This window comes from Peromyscus californicus, unplaced genomic scaffold, assembly GCF_007827085.1.
Source record: "Peromyscus californicus insignis strain IS unplaced genomic scaffold, ASM782708v3 Scaffold_12__1_contigs__length_115047231, whole genome shotgun sequence".
Lineage (NCBI taxonomy): Eukaryota > Metazoa > Chordata > Mammalia > Rodentia > Cricetidae > Peromyscus > Peromyscus californicus.
This window is the reverse complement of record NW_026294413.1, coordinates 98,427,896-98,449,587: the sequence shown is the minus strand read 5'-3', so window position 1 is coordinate 98,449,587 and position 21,692 is coordinate 98,427,896. Positions and strand designations below refer to the sequence as shown.

The window sequence follows — 21,692 nt, the reverse complement described above, 5'->3', positions numbered from 1 at the left end:
GGTGCCACATTGGTATAGAGGCTGGTGTCTCCTGTGCTAGAACATGGGCACGGAGATGGCTACGGACATGGTGAACATGATATTTGTATAAATACTGAAAATCTCTTTCATAAAGTGATGTCAATATCAGAGTAATAGAAAGATGAATAACGGCTAGATCATCAAGGATCCAACAAAACTCAGATGACACAGAGATCTGAGCACCACAGAATAAAAACTCAGTTGTTGCTGGCACCAGAAAGTGCAGACACCCTCATCTTGTAGCTCATTAATCAGGATCCACCACAGTTCCCAAAACATATGCTTCTACAGTGTTCAGAAGTCATAGAATTCCCTTTAATATTTATCAAGTTATTACAAGTATGAGCAAGAGTACTTATGTGACTGTACAGATACCAAAAGGAACAAATTAAAAGTAGTAGTCAGTTACTGTATAGATCTCTACAAGGAAACTGAGTCATAATATCTCCCTCATGTTTTTCTCCCATTCACAACAGGAACAACAACATCAAAAAAAAAAAAAAAAATAAGGTTGGCTTTGAAAGACTCCCACCAGCTCAGAAGTACAAAGATGGAGATTTCTGCCTCTGTGCCCCACTGGCATCCATTCTAATTCTGTTTTTCAAATTCACAGAGAGTGAAGATGTTTATCAAAGGCAGGTGCTGTCAATTTCATGTATCATCTTTGGAATTGTCATCGTGGGCATGTTCTCTGCAGCATTCTACTTCAAAAGCAAGTAAGACCATTTCTCTGGTGATTAAAGGTTACGTCGGAAAGAAAGCTCTTTTCCTCTATGGTCTCAATTTCAGCTCCAAGCAGAGGGATCCTTTGCACATTGGTTCAGCAGTGATCTGCAGAGAATTAGAGCAGTCTATGGACCACCGTGAATGCAGGCAGCCATATGTGTGTGTGTGGTGGGGGGAGGGTTCTCAGACACACATTGGAAGAGGTTTCAGACAACTTGGTCACCTCTCTTCATTAAAGAAAGGCTCAGCAGCTTCCACTAAAAGGCTAACTAACTCTCTTTGCCAGGAACTAGGGTGGGGGTGGGGGAACCACTGCTGAACCTAGATGCTATCAACCATTGTCAATAGGAAAAGCATTTTCCAGGAAAAAAAGCAAAGAACTACAAAAAAGTATCAGTTTACTTTCAAACAGTTTTTGGCTTGTACTCATAAAATTTAAGTCACATTTAATGAAAGAACACCAAAAACTGTGCATGAGTTCACAGTTTGGGATATAGAACTTGAACATGCTCTGAATTTCACTTGCCAAGAAACTATCTGCAGATGAAGGGACTTATGATGATTCATAAAATAGAATTAAAAGTATATTATATCCATATTAATGTGTTCATAACTCTGTGTTTTTATAAATGAACATGGATGAAATTATTTATGGAAATGATGTCATCTGTACGTAAGATAGGAATTGCAGATCCAAGTGTTAGTCTATTGGGTTCTTGAACCTTAAGACATTGGCTCTAGTTACATGGCTGCAGCCTGTCTGAAATCATAGTCAATGCTCAATTGCCTTTCCTTGGACCACTGTTTTTCTGTTCATTTTCTCTTCCAAAAATGGAGCACTTTGCAGATACAGTTTGTAATCTCTGTCTGTAAGTCATACATGTCAATTTTTAAAGAGAGCTACAATTATGACTTTAAATAAGAAATATTGAGGCATAACTACAGGATTAGTGACTATTATTTCAACAAACTTTTTTTTTCAAATGCTTTTAGAGTTTCAGAACTACTATAATAACAGCACTGAGAATTCTCATGCACTCTCTACCTAGTGCCCTGTTATTAAGTCTTGTATTAGCATGGTATTCTTGTCACAATAATATCCAATAATTGTACTGTGTAACTAAAGTCCATACTTTCAGCCTTCCTTAGTTTTTGACATAATGTTTTTTTTCTTATTCAGGCCCCTTTCCAGCACACCATATAACATTTCCTGTCACATCTTTGTACCTATTGACTGTGACAGTGGTGATCTCCAAACACGTGCCAGGCACACTGGGATTTTAGTGATTAACTCTCTGACCTTACAACTTTTCAGGTTTTTTTTTTTTTTTTTTTTTGCTGCATTTTCAAATAATATATTAGTCAGCTTCCATTGTCCTAACAAAAAGGTGAGATACTGATCTTGCAAAGCTTTATTTGGACTCAGTTTTGTTCATTTCAATCAGGATTGATTGGACCTATTGCTTGTTGTGACAGAATGTGACCACACATCATGGTTTCAGTATGGAGCAGAAGAGAGCCTCTGCCTCTGGGCAGAATTGTGAAGCAAAAAAGAAAGGGGGGGCATGTCTCACTCTCCCCTTCAAGGGAATATCTTTAATAACCAGAAGACCTTCCAATAGGTCCACGTTTTAATGTCTCCACCAATTGCTCTGAGCCAAGCTGGGGACTAAGCCAATACACAAGCCCTTAGAGAACAATACTAGATACTATGGGAATTTATTTTAAAATATTAAGTTGTGAAAGGAATAAAGTAGAAAATTACAAATATGGTACTGTGACTCCCAGGAGTTCTAGTTTAAATCTATGCTATAAGCTATATTACTAAATTGGCTTATATAGTCTTGTAGCTGAATGGCAAAGCTCCTAGTTGGGAGTTTCCCTGCTTTGGTGGAGCCCCAGTGAGGCCATGTGAGGGTACTGGTTGGGATATTATATGAGCCACGGGTGCATTTGAATCTCCAATTTGCCATTGATTCGTGTTACTAGGAATATTTCCTTCCTGCTTTCTTTTTCCAAAAATACAAATTAAAAAAATACCTTATAAAAGCAGGGCGAGAGCTAAATGAGATGGTGCTGTGAATGGCGTTGCTTAGTATTCAAATCGGAAACACTTCAAATCAGAAATGGCCAACCTGAGTTGGTAACACTCATGGCTTTCCACTCCGGAACTTGGAGGCTGGATAGCTATCAAATTCAGAGCAGTACTCAAGCCCACAAAGGGTAGTCACACCCAGCTTGGCATTAGAGGTGTCTGCTTTTAACAGCTGTGTATGAGAAAGAAATTGGGAAGTAATATTATATTTATAGAGCAATAAGTAAATTGCTATGAAGACAAAACTAATCACTAATTCCTAGAGTACAATTTGCAGTTTTAACACATTTAAGCAAAAGATTGATTATAGTCATCTTAACAATGAAAGCAAGCAAGTGCAGGATGTGTGGCATCAGGACCATCAGTCTTTCTCCCTGGACCACAGGGGAGCTCTGAAACCAACATCTGTTGCCAGGGCATAATGAGGAGTCAGAGTGTTTAAAGGAAACACTGTTAAATACTGGCTTCTTCACGGGAGACTTAGAGGACCACACTGATGGAACAGCACACACTGGGATGCTCTGCTTCTACCTGCCTTAGCTAAGGAGCTATTGGCAATTCATGGCTTTTGGGAGAAGAAAAGTCAGTTTCCTTCAAGAATGCAGATCCTGAGAGGCCATCTATGCTCTAGTAGATGGTCCTATGCCCATGCACATGCAGGAAGCACTAAGTTGACTTGGTGGGTTAAAAAAAAAAGAGCACATGAACTTGAAGGGAAAAATGGTGGGAAGAGAGTAAAGGAGAATTTTTAGGGGAGATGTGGGGTGGATTTGGTCAAAACATATTACAGGAATGTATGAATTCTAAATAAAGTAAAAATATGGTGGAGAATAGAAGAAAAGATAAAATAAATAAGTTTAGATAAAAATAGCATTAATAAAAATGAAAGGCCTTTCCAACTGGAATCATATTGCTCATCAGAAATCTTCCCAATTCTGAGAGGTATATTTCATGTCAAGCACTATCTCCCTCCTACCAAAATTGAATGTCCATTGTTATAACACCCACATGTTTCTCTTATTGATTCATGGATTCCTCATTCCTTTCCCCCAATATTAGAGATAAAAGAATAGGCTTGATCTTAATTTTCATGCATAAAATACAGATATGTAATATATAATATGGATATATAGGATACAATATATATTTTTTTCAGTCTTGGAAGCCCCAGTTCTAACAAGATCATAAAGCACTTTTCATTGCTCTCCAAATGAGTTCACTGAGTTATGTATTTGATGGACTGAGATCTAGCCTTCTGGGTAGAGCAAGCTGGTACTTAGTGAAAAGCTCCATGCTCACAGCCATTTATGTCCTATTTCCCATAAACACTCAGATTGCTTCTCTGGTCTTTTCTCCCTGTTCTTGCTATACTTGCACTGTGTGACCTCATCAAATGCTATCTCAGCAACTATTAGTGCTCTAGTTGGTGGCATAAACCTGGGAGAATGGAGCCTATTGAAGTGGACTAAAGTCTCATGTAATAGCCGATTTTATTCAGGGCATCAGACAATTTCTATTTTGAGGGTATTCTGAGGGGTAAGCAAGGCTAAATAAGCAAAGGTCTCATGAGTTTAGGCTGTATATAGTCACTAGGATAACCAGTGCTTGAATAAAAATGATAGAGGATGGACAACCTGAAGTAAACCAACTCCTATTTACTACACTTGGGAGGGGCACAAAAGCACATTCCAATAACAATCCATGTTATGGAGGAACAGCAGTCACAAGACTTTTGCGTTGTTTTCTTTGCTTTTTCTCACAAGCTCTCAAAATTCTCTTTACATAACTTTATTCATGGAGGATGTTCCAATAGGCAACCTCACATAGAAAGTAGCATTCTAGCCAAAACAAAAATCGAGGTGGGTAACATGAGGGCGCAGAAATAAAGACATCTTCCAGTCAGAGCAAGTTCTGGTGGAGATAGCTGGATCCTCTAGCAATACCAAAAGACAGACTGAAAGGAATTCCCATCAGTCCCAATAAACTCACACGTCCCCATTTACAGTTAATATGATGATTAATTCGAGCCTTTATTTTTTGCTCACTTGGTTTAGTTGGAAACCAAATTCTTAAATGAGTTTCTCTTTGCTTTTAACCTACACAGGAAAGATGGATAAGGGTTGGCTGCACCAGTCTTTAGTTATCTGAAAATCAAACATATGGCTCAACCCTAAACTCAGAATCATAGATAGGAGAGGAAAATTTATCGGTAGAGATGAGTTATCAAAGTTGGGAAAATGGTGGAGAGCCTGGGAATTGGAATTGCCGGTAAAATGTGCTCACAATACAGTAACCTGATTCTTCCCAGGTGCCTTGGTCTGAGTAAAAGATTCTGGGCTCACATGGATGTTCTGATGTACTGCTGTTGTCTTCTGCAGTGGAGGTCTTTGTACTTTGTGTTGTAGGCATATAACACAGGAAAATGCTCTGAAGCAAGCTGTACTGAGATAATGCACTTGAAACAGTAGTTCAATGTAAGGCTCTGAAAATGGGAGCAAAGGTCTTCATTCTTACTGTATCCCACTTCAGTTTCTCCCATTCCACAATCCCCATTCCTTCACTTCCAAATGTGATGACACACCACACACACCCAGTAAAATTCCTTAAAGCTACTCCTATCCCAAGGCCTACTCACTCAGAAACTCAGCCTTTGTGACATCTACAGTTCCTCTAGACACATCCCCTTTGTAAGGCATTGCACCAGAGATACCTAAAACTCAGTAGTCTGGTCCTGATCTTATTGAGCTGATAGCATTCCAGGGTGTATATATAGACCTTGTAGAGAGTGATTGTTCTTAAGGGAGGACAGCAAATCAGTCAGATGCTGATCATTTCCTCTGGTCCAATTTGCTAAGGGGAGAAGGGAAAAACCAACAAACTTCTTGTACTTATGAAAGAAGAGGACCAGGAAGGAATGGGATGGGAAAGAGCCAAAGGCAGATTCCAAATGAAAGGCCATTTATCCCCAAATATTGCTGAGTCAGGGCTTGCATGAAAATGGTGCTGAAGGTGAATTATAAAAGGATTCAAAAAACACATTCAGACATTTTTATGAATAATATTCCTTTAAAAGCTTATATTTTCCAGTTTCTAAATTATGAGATCACAGAAAAGACAGTGTTTCTATCTTACCTCTTAGATTTAACTGGTTGCTTCTTGCTAACCCTTTTACTGCTTTGTGCTGATTTACTTGGCTAACACCCCTCCCCCGCAATTTCCTGTTTACTTCTCACATGAATCCCTTTTTGTGGCTGCTGTGTGCTCCTTAAATGTTCATGAGATGAATTTATTTTTATCAACAGGCTATAGATTTGTTCTTAAGAAGTAGATAGAATATTTTAGCTGAATTAAAGCAATTGAGAGGGTTAGACCTAAAAGCTTGCTGCACGCCCCCCCCCCCCCCCGAATAAATGAAAAGATTAAAGAAATGTTTAAACATACAGCTACTTCACACTGGGGTTTAAATTCAAAGATGCTCATTACCTTCAAGTCCTTTAGAAAGTACACCAGTGTTGTGTGAGAGAGGCAATTATACAATCTTTTATCTTTGGGGCAATGTCCTCACATCTGCAGCATCTTTCCACAGCGCTGAGCATGCTGGGTAACAAAAAGGAAAAGAAGAACATTTTGCCTGTAGCTGCCATGGTATCCATGGGAGATAGCTCTTATGAATGCAATCTAAATAAAGGAAACAGGCTCAAAGAAGTTTAGGTAATTATAAGGGCAGTGAAACCGGTGGATGGCAGATTGAGGTCTCCTGTGTCAGTCTCTCTGATAGCAGAGCCCATGCTCTGAGTGCTGCCTGCCCGGCAAGCTTGCCATTTGAGAGGCACTTTTCCAGGGGATCCCTTCTGGGCTAAGAACTGAAGAAGCAATCTTTAGAAAATGATCCTGCAGTTATGTTTATGAGTCTAGGAATGATATATAATTGCTATGAAATCCTGGAAAAAGGAAACTAAACAGACAAATAGTTTAGTCCACCCTTCTGGTATAAATATTGAATGGTATGAACAAAAATCAATGTATGCAGGCAAGGGCATATTGCTTGGGAGTTCAAAATCCTAGCTCAGTCTCAACTGCCCCATTTAAGGATCTGAAGGACCTTATACAAGTGGCTTGACAGTTCTGAGTAGTGATTCTGAGCAGAGTCTGCAGCAAGATTAACCAGATTGAAATCCTTCCAATCTAAATATCCTTTAGCAAATGATTTCATGTCTCTGTGCCTTGGCATTCTCATCTATTAAATGGGTATAGAATATTGCCTCATTACAAAAGTTTATTGTGGAAATAAATAAAACAGTGAGTATAATGGACTTTAAAACAATGTGTTGCAAATTACTGTGTAAGCATTAGCTCATTAAAGGTTAACTCTTTTGGAGAATGGATACAAAGCTCAGTGGTAGACTGTTTGCCTAACCTGGAAGAGATTCTAGATCTGACCTTCATCACCACACCAAAAAAAAAAAAAAAAAAAAAAGTAGTTAACTATTTTATTATTTGGCTTCCTAGTAACATAAAATAAGTTCTCCAAACAGATTAAAAAATAAAATATACACATTAACATTTGCATAAGCTACATGTATTTGAAGTGTATAAATATCAGTATATCTTTGCCAACATGTTAGCCAAGCTCTAGCTTCAAATGTTAACTTTGGGTACTTCTCTATGGAATCTCTTTTTATACATGAACACTTCGTGTCAGGGATTGCTTGTACCCATGGGATGTAAGTCTAGAACAACATATTATAATCATCTCTCTCTTTTTAGAGTGCCATTGATTGTTAACCCATCTACGATAATGAATAATGCCAAAATGTCTCCAGTCAGAGGTATTTCTTGGTGTGGTTGAAAAGGGATTAAGGGCTGCCTCTGTGATTCAGATTATCTATACAGCTTTAACATGTGACAAATATAGGTACTGTAAAAAAAATCCAAAAATTAGCAAGATATATCTATGCAAATATTTATCCACATGTTCATATCTGCAGGAATAAGGCTAAACAAATCCAAGAGCAGCTGAAAGAGTCACAGAATGGGAAAAACTACAGCCTCAAGGCATCCAGCACAATGACAAAGTCCGAGAGCTTGATGAAGAGCCATGTCCAGCTGCAAACTGTAAGCTGCATGTCTCTACATTCCTTTCCTTGCCCATCTTAGAATCTTAAGTACAGAAGAGATTATGGAACCTGTAATCAGAACTGTAGAATTGTTCACCACAATAGCAATTCTTACTTAAATCGTCTTGCAGTTGTGTGGATGTGTGTGTGTGTGTGTGTGTGTGTGTGTGTGTGTGTGTGTGTGTGTGTGTGTGTTTTCAAATACTAAATAAGAAAGATAATTCTAATCTTCCATAATAACTGAACTTTGACAGTGATAGAAGTTTTGGTTGCTTGTTCCATAAACCACTTGGGTCTTTACTTTGTACTAAAAATATGGTTGACGTACAATATCATACTTCTGGAGGCTGACTCACATCCAAGTCAGGTTCTAAAGGGAATAAAGAGTTCATGGTTAGGGTTAAAGGAGAAATGAGAATTGTGCTCACAGAGTCCCTTCTAATAGCTAGACTGTTGCTGTATGTGGGTCAGTCTGGAAGCCAAACACACACTCTGCCTGCTTCATTCTTTGAGAAGTACTTTTAGTCATTTTTGAGATACATTGCGAAATAGTGAATTAAACACAATGGGATGCTATCTAACACATGCTGAGACATGCCTTGTAAGGTTAATTCTTTGCCCCCACGTGAGATTCTGCTTCTAGATTCTGAGGCATGAAATGAAAGAACAAAGACCATGGTACAAACTGGGTGTTTGAGGATAATAGGCAATCACCCAGGCCGCATGCTTGCCCTTCCAAATGCTTAAATCACTGAGAATTTGCACATCATTTGTGATTCTAAGAAATCATTACCCAAAAGTTGCCATTATGATGAGTGTAACAGATGTACTTAGCTGATTTAATGTGAAATTCATAAATCTGAATTGCTTCCCAGCAAAGTTTCCTTAAACTTTTATTCATGGCAATGTGCAAGATTGTTCTGTTCAGAAACAAAGAGAATGCCTTTGCTAATGATTTCTAATGAGTATAATCCCAGCACCTTCAACAGCCACCATGATGAGGATTTCAGTTCCTTAGCAACTGGCCCTATGAACAATAAACAAAGCCAGACACCTGCAGAAGTAGCAGGGATAGACTGTAATCAGTAATGAAACGTCGAATAGGAAAAGGGGTCCAGCATGAACTATACTTAACTTCAATAGGTTCAGCAGTGACCAGGCCTTGTAAAGGGAGGAGGCAAGTAGTGAAACAGGGCTGAGCAAGGGCTTAATCAGAGGCAGGGAATTAAGAGTGCAAAGGGTTGGACAGTGTAAATGCCATCAGGCAGCTGGGTCTGCTGGCTAGCCAATATTGGAGTCAGAAATCTACCTTCCCACAAGGCTGGGACACAGAGCCTTACCCTTCCTGATGATTGCATTTCAAAGACTGGCCTCTAGGTCCCCATGAAGAACAATTTTTGAACTTAGGAGATCCACATTTATAATCATGAGCCCTTTTCAGAAAATTCTTTGGGAAGGGAAGCCAAGGACCTGTCATCAGATGTGGTGAGAACAAATCTGAAAGGCCTTTCAAGTTTCTTGAGTTCTGTATTGATCCAGGTGCTTTATGGGGGAAGAGACATTGTAGGAAAGGAGAAATGATGACTGAAAATGAAGTTAGTATTTGTGCAACAAGTGGATCAAAGCATACCTGGAGAGAGGCTACAGTTTCTATAGCCCATAGGCTAGATTTAATGGAAAGCAGTCAGGTCTGTTTTCTCTATGGTTGCCACACACTCATTTGAGATAACTGCATAATTGTCCACAAAGTGACCTCATGACACTTTCCTCATCCAGCCATTGTAATAAGCACACAGTTTCTCTCTATTGTTAATGGCAACATTAAAAGGAAAATTTCATTCATGTTGTCTCCCTTTTCTTCCCCTGACTTGAATATTATGATTCAAATTACAGTGAAGAAATGAGTTACCCATAGGATTCACAACATTTGAAAGACCTTCATCACATAGGATATTAGGACCTCTACACCTCTCCTCTGTAGCCTACAGGACCCAGGAGATCTTTGTGTTGACACAGGGTACAATGAGTCTCTACTGTATCATTTCCTCTGGGCTTCAGGGGATATGTAGATGGCATCTTCTTGTATCATCATCATTGTTTTACAGGAAAAGGACATGAGTGAAAAAACATGTTTGTTTCACTATTAGGTTCTCTCTGCTAGGCCCTAAACGGGAGAGAAATGAATCAGAGAAAAGAGTTTGATATGTAAATACATCATAAATCCAACATATGGAATACTCCAAAGTAAATGAGGCAAAGGGATATTTTCAATTTAGGCTTAAATAGCATTTTATGGTAAAGGAAAAGGAGCTTTGGGATTTCTAGGTGGGGAAGGCAGATTATGGGAATATAAGCAGGAACAATATGGGATTATTGTTAAGTTTGTTTTGCAGATTTTAGTGTCTTCCTTTTTGGTAAGAATTGTTAAAAGTCTTTGTCTCCTGGTGGAGCACAGCCAGATGTGTGTACATGTGGAATCTGCCCCACTTGTAGGGTTTTTCCTGTCTTCACTTGTTCTCAGTGACCTTTAACTCAAAATAGTCTGTATGGCAAAGAAGCATTTGGGGGTCATAAATTCTGGCAGTCCTCCAGTTATATGGCATTTCAGTAGAGTTGCAGGAGATAATCAGGGCAACAGGTTGAACAGAGGTTGAGAGACCTGGAGATGAATCCGCATGAAAGGAGAGCAGCTTGCATGGAAGAGCTAGATATACCCAGTGACTGCATCCTACACATTGCTGGCTGCCTGCCGTTCAAGGGATTAAATGAGAAGGTCCTTTTAATTATACTAGATTGAGGTGAACAAACTTCTTCCCACAGGGACGTGTCAATGTCAACCCTAGGAAGCAATGTGGGTGGTTGCCAGTTTTGTAAAATCCTTATCAACATTTCCTGTGCTAATTTATAGTGGGAAATTGAATTCTTTGAAATTTACATTCCTTTATTTGATAGTGAAGAATAATCTCTGTCTACATATTTCTGGTTAAATTTCATCTTTGGTGAATTGCATGCTCACAGACTTGGCTCACAGTTTTATTGCAAGAAGCAAACAGCAACTTGACTGCAATTTTTCACACTGTAAGTTGAGAGGAAACAGTGACTGGAAAACAGATATTAATTATTCCTTCAAAAGGAACAGTTGTGTTACTTCAATGCTATTCTAGAAAAATCATAAAAGGAAGTATGCAGGGAGTCTATGCCGTTGCAGGACTAGAACCATAGAAAAGACTTTAAAAGTTTTAGGTGGTTGACTATTAAAATGCAAAGGTGCTAAAGGTAATTTGAAAAACACATTTGTCTTATAAGTTTACATATATATTTACATATATATACACATACATATCATATCATATATACATACACATATATATTTTTTTCTTTCTGGCAAGAAAAATGAGGAGATACCAATGTCAATGATACATTGTTAAATATGAGTGTAGTACAAGCAGTCTGCTCAAGAAAGGATCTGTTACATAATTGCTCTGGAGGAGTAATATTTATTGGGAAAAAAGGTCTTCAGACTATGATGAAGGGTTGAGGTAGGAGAGGATTGAGAAAAATATATATTTAAAACACACACAAAAGACCATATATGCAAAGAAAGTTTCCCTCTTACAACCAAGAGAGGAGTGCCATTAAGATGGATAGGTAAACAGAGAGAGAAAGAGAGAAATTACTCTTCAGGGTAAGAAACATATTAGGAGATATATTAACTCAATGTGTATAGTACGGTAGGGTTATGAAGATATACTTCCATTCTACCTAGACTAAAAGTGGTACCCTGTATCCGTTTTCAAAGATTCCTATGGGAGGGAGGTCCCATACCCCAAACACCAAGCTTAGTAAGTAAGCTATACTATATGCCTGGAGCCAGGTGGCCTCTGATTCCAGGGAAAGCGGGGTGGGGGGACTGGCTCATTGTAAGAATGTTGAGAACTATAAGACTACACAGTTACAACAGGTGACATCCTATCTCTTTGTAGCAGCAAGTTCACGTGGGGGAGAGATTGCAGTGGGAGTGCACTGACTTGTAAGGCTGTTCAACATCTGTGGAGTCACCTACAGAAGAGTGAAATGGGCTGGGCGCTTGGGAAGGTCACTTCCATGAGCACACTAGTAAAGTGTCTCAAATGCAAGTGTGCATCTACGTAAGGCCATGGGCTCTCATGGGCTGTCAGCAGAGGGTGGTTTGTCTCTCTCATTTGGCACAGTCTAGGAACACTTGGAAGTCTTGGAAGAAAAGTGGTGCTGGAATGCACTGTCCACAAACTGGGGCCTCTGAAAACATCCTCAAATGCAGGAGCACCTTCCATAACCCAAAATTCTCTTTCCCAAAATGTCAGGGATGCTACAGATTGTCAGAGTCTATGCTCTGGTTGTGATTGTAATCATTGGAGACCTGTGAACACCACCCTCTAATGCCATTACCACTTTCTTCCTGTGAACACTTGGACATTTATCTCCATCCCAAAGAAGGTAACAGGGTACTTGAATCCACTATATGCTACTTGGTTATGATACTGGGCAAATCTTGAAGTGCAGGTTAACTACTCAAAAATTCTTTGCAAATTGCAATGTTTAACAAATAAATTATCTGTGTCTGGCATCCCTTCAGTTCATTAAATATTCATGGGAAAGATTTAACTCTACAGTCATTTAACAGGAGGTGAAACACATAGTCACATGATATCACATGATATTCTGTACACATTGAACTCTGGCTACAGATGAGAGTTGGTTATCCCTGCAGTGACTCAGAAGTAGACATCCTTCGCCTCCATTTATAAGTAGATTCTTTGTGACTTAAAGGTGAACTATTCTCATTAGTTCTGTCCTGGATGAGAAGGCACTGAGGATAGAGTTATGACCTCCAGAGCCATCGAGACAATAGTGTGAAACTTCTCAGAGGAGTTCTAGGATCAGATAGATAGTCATTAAAAGGGAGGATATTGGTTCTCCCATAAAACCAAGAAAGCATATTCGTAACCACAAAGAAAGGTAAGAAAATTATATAGCTACTTTAAAGACAGGTTTATGGGTGAAAGTATCATTCAATAGGAATTATGGGGAAATTAGGGTCCTCTCTTGGGGGCCTCTGTCTTATTAATAAGAGAACTTAAGTACAGACCCAAATGGTAACTTGAGTATAATTTTATTAGAGTTTGAAAGAAAAAAAAATGATGAAGCAGACAAGCTGTAAATCTCAGCCAATGCCTAGAAGGCAGAGACTGGGAAGAGGCAGGCCCAAATGGAGGTCAGCCACATGATGGAGAAGCAGCCTTACAGCAGGAGGGGGGCTTTGGAAAAACAGTGAACTCTGAAATAGTAGGTAAAGCATGCTTAGCATAGAGATGGAATAAAAAAGGAAAGTTACAGTTCTCTGAATAATTCTGAAAAGTGGGTTGACTTACCAAAAGCCATAGCTTGGCTCTGTTAAGTAACAGAGCTAGAGGATGAGAACTTTGGGAAGGAAAGGTATGTTATCCTGTTAAAGGGATAATTATTCCTTTATTGCTTTAGCATGGCTTAAGGTGGCAGTGCCTTCACAAGGGGTGGTCCCTTAGATGATTAACCTGCCCAATTGGATGTTAGGCCTCTTTCTACCCATCCATTCTCTTGATCAGAATGAAAAGATTCCTTTTGTGGTCTCTAATGCTGCCATGTCAGTTAAAAGACAACAAAGAGTGCTAAAATGTAAGAATAAAGAATGCAATGCCTAACCCATCTGCTATAATTGTTAGGAGTGTATTTATTCAATAATGCTCATTTAATATTTACTTGTGAGTGGAACAATACCAATGGTTGGTGACATCAGAATATGCACAGGCTAATAGTAGAAACATGTATGTATTGGGTTTGAGTAGGAAGAGGAAAAGGTATTGGAGATAAACAGCCTTAAGTGGAATCATCCTTCAGTTAGGAGATTTATTAATGTACCAGCTGGGTGGTATAGCCAGAGTCTAAAGTAGGAAGATTTAGTTGCACCAAATGAGGCAAGGGGTCCAAATTTAATGGTATCCAAGGGAAGGGTAGGTCCTGCATCCCAAGGAAACAATCTTAGATAATATATGTCTTATGTGACGTTACAGAGGTAGTGGTGGAGGGCTGTGACAGGAGTTATTCCTTTTAGGGTAGAAGAATGAGGCTTGGTTAATGTGTGACCAGTAAACCTGACCTTTCTTGAGCTGCTTTCAACCTCTGTGCAGCACAGTGGGCTTATATTCACTTTGTAGGGCCTGGTTTTCTGACAATATGGAAGTATATCCTAATTTTTAATATGGCTACTTAAAAATAAGAAAAACACAACTCTGAATAATTTCAAAGGGAGTTCTGAAACCTGCTCCATGGCAGTAATATTTGAATTGAGTGGTGAGAGTAAGTTGAAGCCATTGACATATCTTATAGGTTTAAGCCAGGAGTCATTTCTTTAAAACGCTTATTACTCTTGAGTAGTTCTTCCTGAAACCTAAGTTCTTGCTCAGCATATCAAGTACTAATTGATTCATGTATTCATCTTTACATTCACATACATATTAAATAGTTAATAAATATCAGCACACACATGATGAGTTGTCATAATGATTAAAAATTCCCATTATGGATGAAATGCTCCTGCACTCAGGGCATTTGCTTATTACTACAGGTGATATCTACTAAATAATAACACCTCAGATGTGAGATCTAAGGTGGGCTGATACCTACAGCCAGTCGACTGAGGAGTGCGGTGAAAGCCCGTAGCAGGAAGGCTGGGGCATTAATATATAGATGAAAACAGCTCTCTGCAAGATGAAGCCGTAGCCTGAAGCAGTAGCTCCGAGGCTAAGGAGGGAGATGGAAAGGGAGCTTGTTGCCCCTTGTGTCTGCAAGAGGGCTGTACTTATAATATTTTGCTTTAGAGGAACTCTGGAGGAAATTGTTAGAGTTCTTACTATAAAGGCACACAGGCACAAAAATTCTCAAAGCAACAATAGGCAAGTTGCTTTTAATTACTTACATTAAAAAATAACTCTTAAAAATATGGTATAACCTTTCAGCTTTCCATCTCTCAGCTCCTGAGTCATACCGGTAATAAAGAACTTTTGACACATCCGGAGATGAGCTAGGAACCGAGTGGAAAGACATACATTTAAAACTGATTTTCAAACACCCTCCCTCCTGCCTTCATGGCCTGGGGTTCCAGAACAGGTGATTATCTGCTCTGTCAACATTGCTTTCCAGCAGAAGCCCAGCTTTCATTTAACCTCCCGGCTCCCACTGTGTGCAAGCACCAGGCCTGGGATCAACAATGTCATTGCTCTACTACCTACAGCAGCCTGCTTAATTTGACAGGCCTATTGATTCCAACACACCACCAGCAGTTTGTTAGGAGCAAGGCAGCAAGGGGGCAGATGGCGGCGGGAGGGCTCTGTGCCCACAGGGAGCACTCCACACAGGAGGGTGATTAGGATGAGGGCTTCCCCCAAGAATCTACACTGTGTTGAAAAGTAAATCATTCAGGTTCATGCTGAGGGTCAGTGAGTGGATGACTAAGTCTCCTTATTCACTACTAAAGGACATTGTACGTCTTCTACAAAATGAGTTTGTAAGAAAACATAAACAAAGACCATCAGGGTCCGAGGCAAACAAAGTGCCTGGAGCCTACTGCCAAACTTTGTGATATCCTAGAGGATATTCCCAGGGAGATCCAGACAGGTAGCTGACCAGAGCACTCAAACATCACTGGAGAACAAATCTGATAGGTAAAACCACCCACATGCAGGTCTTAGCGTCTCCCAAGAGCAATAGGAGAAACTACAATAAACACTATTAGCATAGAGCACATGCCCAAAGGCTCTGGTCCTGGGCAGTTATGCTGACTTGTAGGAAGGCTCGGTACAGATGAACTGTTTGGCAGATAGCGCTATGAAGGTTAATGGCTCTCAGCTGAGACAGCTAGAAAGTCAAGTAGAGACTGAATTCCTTCCTTAGTCTCTAGATGTTTTGTGTGTGCTCATATGTGTCTTTTGTTCTTTTTCATTTTATGTATTCCCTCAAGAGTATGTTTTGATCTACAGAAAAATCAAGAAGATACTACTGATAGAATTTTCATATGTTCTGTGCTTAGTTTGTCATAATAGAAAATATGATTTAGCAATGGATACTGTAATGCCACAGTTGTTAAAATTTTAAAACTCAATATTGATAAATGCTTACTAAGTCATATTATTAACTGAATCCTACAATTGACTAAGAAAAGAGATTCTTACCTCTTATTTATTAAAAAAATAATTTATTTATTGTTCACTATTTATTTATTTATTTATTTGTTATTTTATAGCTTCATCCAGGAACAACCTTGCTTCAATAGTTGTCACATATTTTAGCTTCCTCTTAGTCTTGTCAGTTTGTAAGCACTGGTATGGCTCTGATGATCTGGGCAGTTCAGAGTAGTACTAGTCTAGATTTTGCAGGATTTTCCTTCTTTGAATTTTGTTTGGTGTGTTTCTTATGGTGATGTTGAAATTGTTGTCCATGCAGGAGCACCATTTTTTCACATCAGGTATGTACACTGGCAGTGTGATGAGTCAGCACTGATGTTACTCTGTTGTGTTTCTGAGGTTGCATTTTCCAAGTTCTTTCACTATTTGGATACTCCTTTCTCCCCATCTTCTTTAGAGAATATGAAAGTTGTCATATGTAGCTCACACATAATGAATAAGAAGGTATATTTTTTCCTGATTGTACAAAAGCTGCATGAGTCATTTGGATATTCTGAACAGGGTTTGGTTTCTTCTCATCCACTCATTTATCTATTCTATAATCTCGATAACAACCCATAAACAGCTATTTTATACTTGGATTTATAATGCAAAGAGTTAAATACTACTACCAGAGATTTTTTAGGGGAAATTATGTGCTCCAGAAACCAGGATAAGCTTGGCATGGCCACCCTATTCAATATGCTAATTAAAGAGATGGGTGATAAAAGAAAGAAGGGGAATTTATTTAATCTAGCTATATTGCTAAGTGAATAAATGAACCCAGTTATCCCACATTATCCATGGAGGTACAGGTATGAACTTTAAGATTAAATTCAAAAGAGAAATTGTGCAAGAACATGGATAAGTGGTCCTGGTTCTGGTATAGCCTTTAGGACTGTTGTGTCGATTCTGGTTCCACAAGGTGATCCAAAGAAGTCTTATTGCTGTCATGACTCTCTGTGTTTGATAGGATTACATATTGTCCAGGGCATAACCTTGCCCTCGTGGATAAGGACCTGCATGTGCAAAAGAAGGGTCTGTCCTATGGGTTCTTCTGTTTGTGAAGTCCAAGGTGACTGCAGGATTAAGACAGTGATTTATCCCTGTGCCTTTAGCCTCGGAGTAAGGTGAAGTAAGTTAAGCAAACACTCCTTGAATAATTAACATGTGCAGAGATAAGCAGGTAACCCCAAAACAATGGAGACAGGAACAGAGTGAAGACAGGGAGGATAGGATTTTTTCTTTTGACTTTATTTACCTGATAAGCTCAAATGACAAGGTGAGATTTTTGCTTGTGTGTTTTTACCAAATACAGGTTTTATGTGTCCATTTCAATGTGATTTTAGGCTGTTTTTGGCTTTATCCAGTAGTTCAGTTGCCTATGTCATTTGGATACTGTCAACTGATAAAGTTTTTGAAGTGTTTGTGTTGAATACTGCAGGATATTTCAGGCTTATTCTGTAGATAATCTGGCCTAATCATAGAATCAGGCTTTTTTCCCCTAATAACATACCTTTAATTACAGAATGCTGTTCAAAACAAGATCTGCTAGCTACAAGTACTTCTTGGCAATGAAATGGTTTTGCTTATAGGCCCTCTTGGCAAACAGACCACAGACAAACACACAACTACAATTTTTTAATGTAACCATCTGTACCTAAATTTGGCTAAACATTACCTCACATTGATGTCTCCCTCAATACCAATCAATCACTACCTTTTGTCTAGTCCCCACACAAATGCACTAGGAAAAAACTTGGCTTCACTACCCCCATCCATGTATATATTTTTTCTTCCACAGTACAAATATCAGGAGGATCAGAAGTTCATATTGCACCCGTTTCGTATGTTTGACATCTAAATAGTGTGTATGTGCAGTTCTCACTTTAATGTTTAGGACCCCCTTGTTTCCAAAGTTGCTTAATGCTGTATTCCTGCTCCATCTCCACCTCCCAGAGATGCACTGTGATGTACCTGTAAGACGTGCTCCTCTTCTCAGAGTCAGCATTGCTTCACAGGACCTCCAGACACTTAAATGTTATTAATGATATTAATATAACTCCATTTCCTTAAAAAGTCTAAGACTTTTATTGTTACACTATTTTCCTCTGTACAATTTGATACTTTTTATCCTTGAAGAAGTTGGTTACTTTCACTAAGTTATGAAATTTGGAAATACTGAATTGCTGGAGAATGTCTTTGTATTTTTCCCATGCTCACTGGTGCAGTGAGAATAGTCTCTTATTTTTGTTGATAACTTATGATAGAGATATAAATTAACATACATGTATCTTTTCACAATCTCAAAATTTATTGAATAATAATGAATCACAAGGTGGTATAGTGGTTGCCAAGTACTGACTTGTGTTGGTTTGAGTAAGAATGGCCACCATTGGTTCATATATTTGAGTGCTTACTAACCAGGGAGTTTGAAAGGATTAGAAGGATTTGAAGGTATGGCCTTATTGCAGTAGGTGTGGTCTTTTTGGAGGAAGCATGACACTGGGGATGAGCTTTGAGATTTCAAAAGCCCATTCTAGCCCCAGGTTCTCTCTTTCTCTGCCTATGGATCAGGCATACTGTTCCAGTCTACTGTTCGAACATCTGCATGCATGCCACCATGCTTCCTGCCATGATGATAATAAACTAACCTTGTAAAAGTGTAGGCAAGCCCCCAATTAAATGCTTTCTTTCATAAATTTCCTTGGTCATGGTGTCTCTTCACAGCAATAGAACAGTGACTAAGAAACCTTAGTTTCTTTGCTGCAATAAAACACCATGACCAAAAGCAGCTTGTGGAATAGAGTTTAGTTCCCTTATATGTCCACATCACAGTTCATTTTAAAATATAGTGAGGGCAGGAGCTCAAACAGGCAGGAACTGCTGAAGAAGCCATGGAGGAACACAGCTTACTGGCTTGTTCCTCATGACTATCTGAGCCTGCCTTCTTGTACAAGTCAGGACCAGCAGCCCAAAGACAGTATCCATAGTGAACTATGTCCTTTCACATAAATCACCAGTCAAAAAAAAATGTATCACAGGCTTTCTCAAGAAGCCAATCTTTTGGGGTCATTTTCTTAACTAAGGTTCCCTAGCCAGTGTACAATCCATCTTTACATATTGTCTTTCTCTTCCAATAGATCCACTGCTTGCTATTTTTAAAATCATTCTAACATCTGACATGAATTTTGTTGCTTACTTTTCCCCTGCAAACTATCCTGTTATTTTCTTCTTGTTTTTCAGCAGAACATATAGATTTTATTAAATAGAATGGGCATAACAGATTGAAGAATAGGTGTACAATTAAATAGATCATTTCTTTTTGGACTGGGTCACCCAGTGTGTAGGCCATGCTGGCTTCAAACTCAGAGATCCTCCTGCCTACATCTCCTAAGTGCTGGGATTAAACGCTTGTGCCACCACACCAGGACCAAATAGATCATCTTATTTTAAATTTGTGTGTGTTGTATGAATTGTGTACTTGTATGTGTGTGCATGCTATGGGATATGTGTGGAGGCAGGAGGACAATTTTAGGTATTGGTCCTTTCCTTTCACCTTGTTTTGAGACAGAATCTCTCTTTTGTTGTTTATTGCTGTGTGCACTAGGCAAGACAGCCCATATGTTTGCAGAGATGCTCCTTTCTCCATCTCCCATCTCACCAGAAGAGTGCAGGCATTGTGGACTAAATTCAGTTATTAAAATAAAATACGAAGAGAGATAAACATTCTAAAAATGGCATTATGAAAAGAAATTTGTACTTACTGGACCAAGTGTCATGAATTTTAAACAAGTGTAATATAACAATATCCTGAATAAGCATGCATTATAAATACTAGCCATAAGCAAAACCAGCTAATAAGTGGATTTCGTTCAGCACGTTGGACAGAGCTCTCGTTTTAGGATTCAAGCAGACTGAACTAATGGCTTAAATTCTCTCTTGGAAATACACTGCTTTTACAAAATGAATGAGTTGCTCACTTACAATGATTTCTCTAGAAAATTAAGATTCTTCAGGAACAGTTGGGTCATCTTTGCTTCAAGGTGTCCCTCTGATTTTCATTCTAAATCTGTTACAAATTGATTGCAATTGAGGAAAAAGGACATTGTACCTTCCATATTTTTCCATTTGGGTTCTGGGTAGTTTTTTTCAGTATTACATATTTCTAGGTGGGGATAGCAAATAGTTTTCCAGGTTTATATTTAGACATTTGTTTATTAAAAATTCTTTTTTTCAACTTAAGGTAATTGGTTGTGGTTATTAAATAAAAACATTTTCCTGCTTTAATTTCTGGATGTTGCATCGTAGTAAAAAGCATTTCTGTCCCTTAAGGCTATGAGCAAATTATTATCAGTCATATAAGCTACTTCCTCATTCAAAAAGTTCATTCATCCAAATCTGAAAGGGACATTGATTTTATGCTTTTATCATTACCCATAATTATGTTCATTGCTACACAGATTCTCTTAACTTACAGAATCTCTTTAGTATGGTCTTCTGTAATAGTCTATTATAATTAAGTTAACAAAAATCTATGTTATTTTTTGTTATTAAGAAAACCTTTTAAAAATTAACCCAGTCTGTTTCTCTAATATATTTGTGATTTTGTTTACATATAGTTGTTTAATTAAGCTTAAAAAAAAACTAGACAGCAAATTTACTCTATTTTCTTGAATAACAGCAGCCTCACTATCTCTTCCTGAATCCCATGCTTTTTCTTCAGACAATGCTACATGTATTTGTTTATCATGTAATAAAAGCTGTCAACATGCCCAAATTCCTCCAGGGTTTTATGCTGTGCTATTAGCTGTATTGTGTACTTTTGAAGCTGTTTTAAAGTAGAAAAAAATTATAAATATTTATTACTTGTTTTTCTTTATATGAAATATCAATCTTTAAAAGTAATTTTGTGTAGAAATACAAAATTGTATTTTACTTGATATTGCTTTTATACATTTTTATCCCCATAATTTCCAAGTAATGTCTTTATTCATCTAGTATGATTTTTATTTTATTGTTTGTTTTGTTTTTGAGACTGTGTCTTACTATGCCACTCAGGCTGGCCTCAGACTCATCAGGCCCATGTCTCATCTTACCAAGTACTATGGTTACAGGCATGCACCACCACTGTCTCATGATCTTTCCTCTGCTGTTGTAAACATGCTCCTTCAGAAGTCGGATGGCTGAATGTATTGTTGGTGTGTGAATTTGCCTTTTAATGTTTAAATCTAGCAACTCAGTTCTCCTACTCATTGAGGTTTTTACATTTGTCACAGCAATTTTCCCCTCCAGTGTACCATTCTGTCTTGTTATATACCAGCTTCAATAGCTTCTGTTGCATAAATAATGCTTTCTTTCATTTCCCTTTCTTTCTGGTTTCTTTACATTTCTTATATCCTAGTCATTGTGATGTGTATCCACCAGTGCCAAAAATTAATCGCATTCATAACTCCTTACTTTCAGCAACCAGAGAGGCAGTTTTATTTTTTTGTC

At 38.4% G+C, this 21,692-nt stretch overlaps 1 protein-coding gene across 10 annotated transcripts in view; it reads left to right on the top strand.

Annotated features, from left to right (window-relative positions):
* Nucleotides 1-21,692, top strand: part of Nrg3 (neuregulin 3) — a 1,068,996-nt gene that overhangs the window by 1,034,973 nt on the left and 12,331 nt on the right. For all 10 annotated transcript variants that reach the window (XM_052734004.1, XM_052734003.1, XM_052734001.1 and 7 more), the window contains 2 exons: nt 635-737; nt 7,831-7,957. In XM_052734004.1, the coding sequence (XP_052589964.1) occupies nt 635-737; nt 7,831-7,957 (230 nt within the window). The remainder of the gene's footprint in view (nt 1-634; nt 738-7,830; nt 7,958-21,692) is intronic.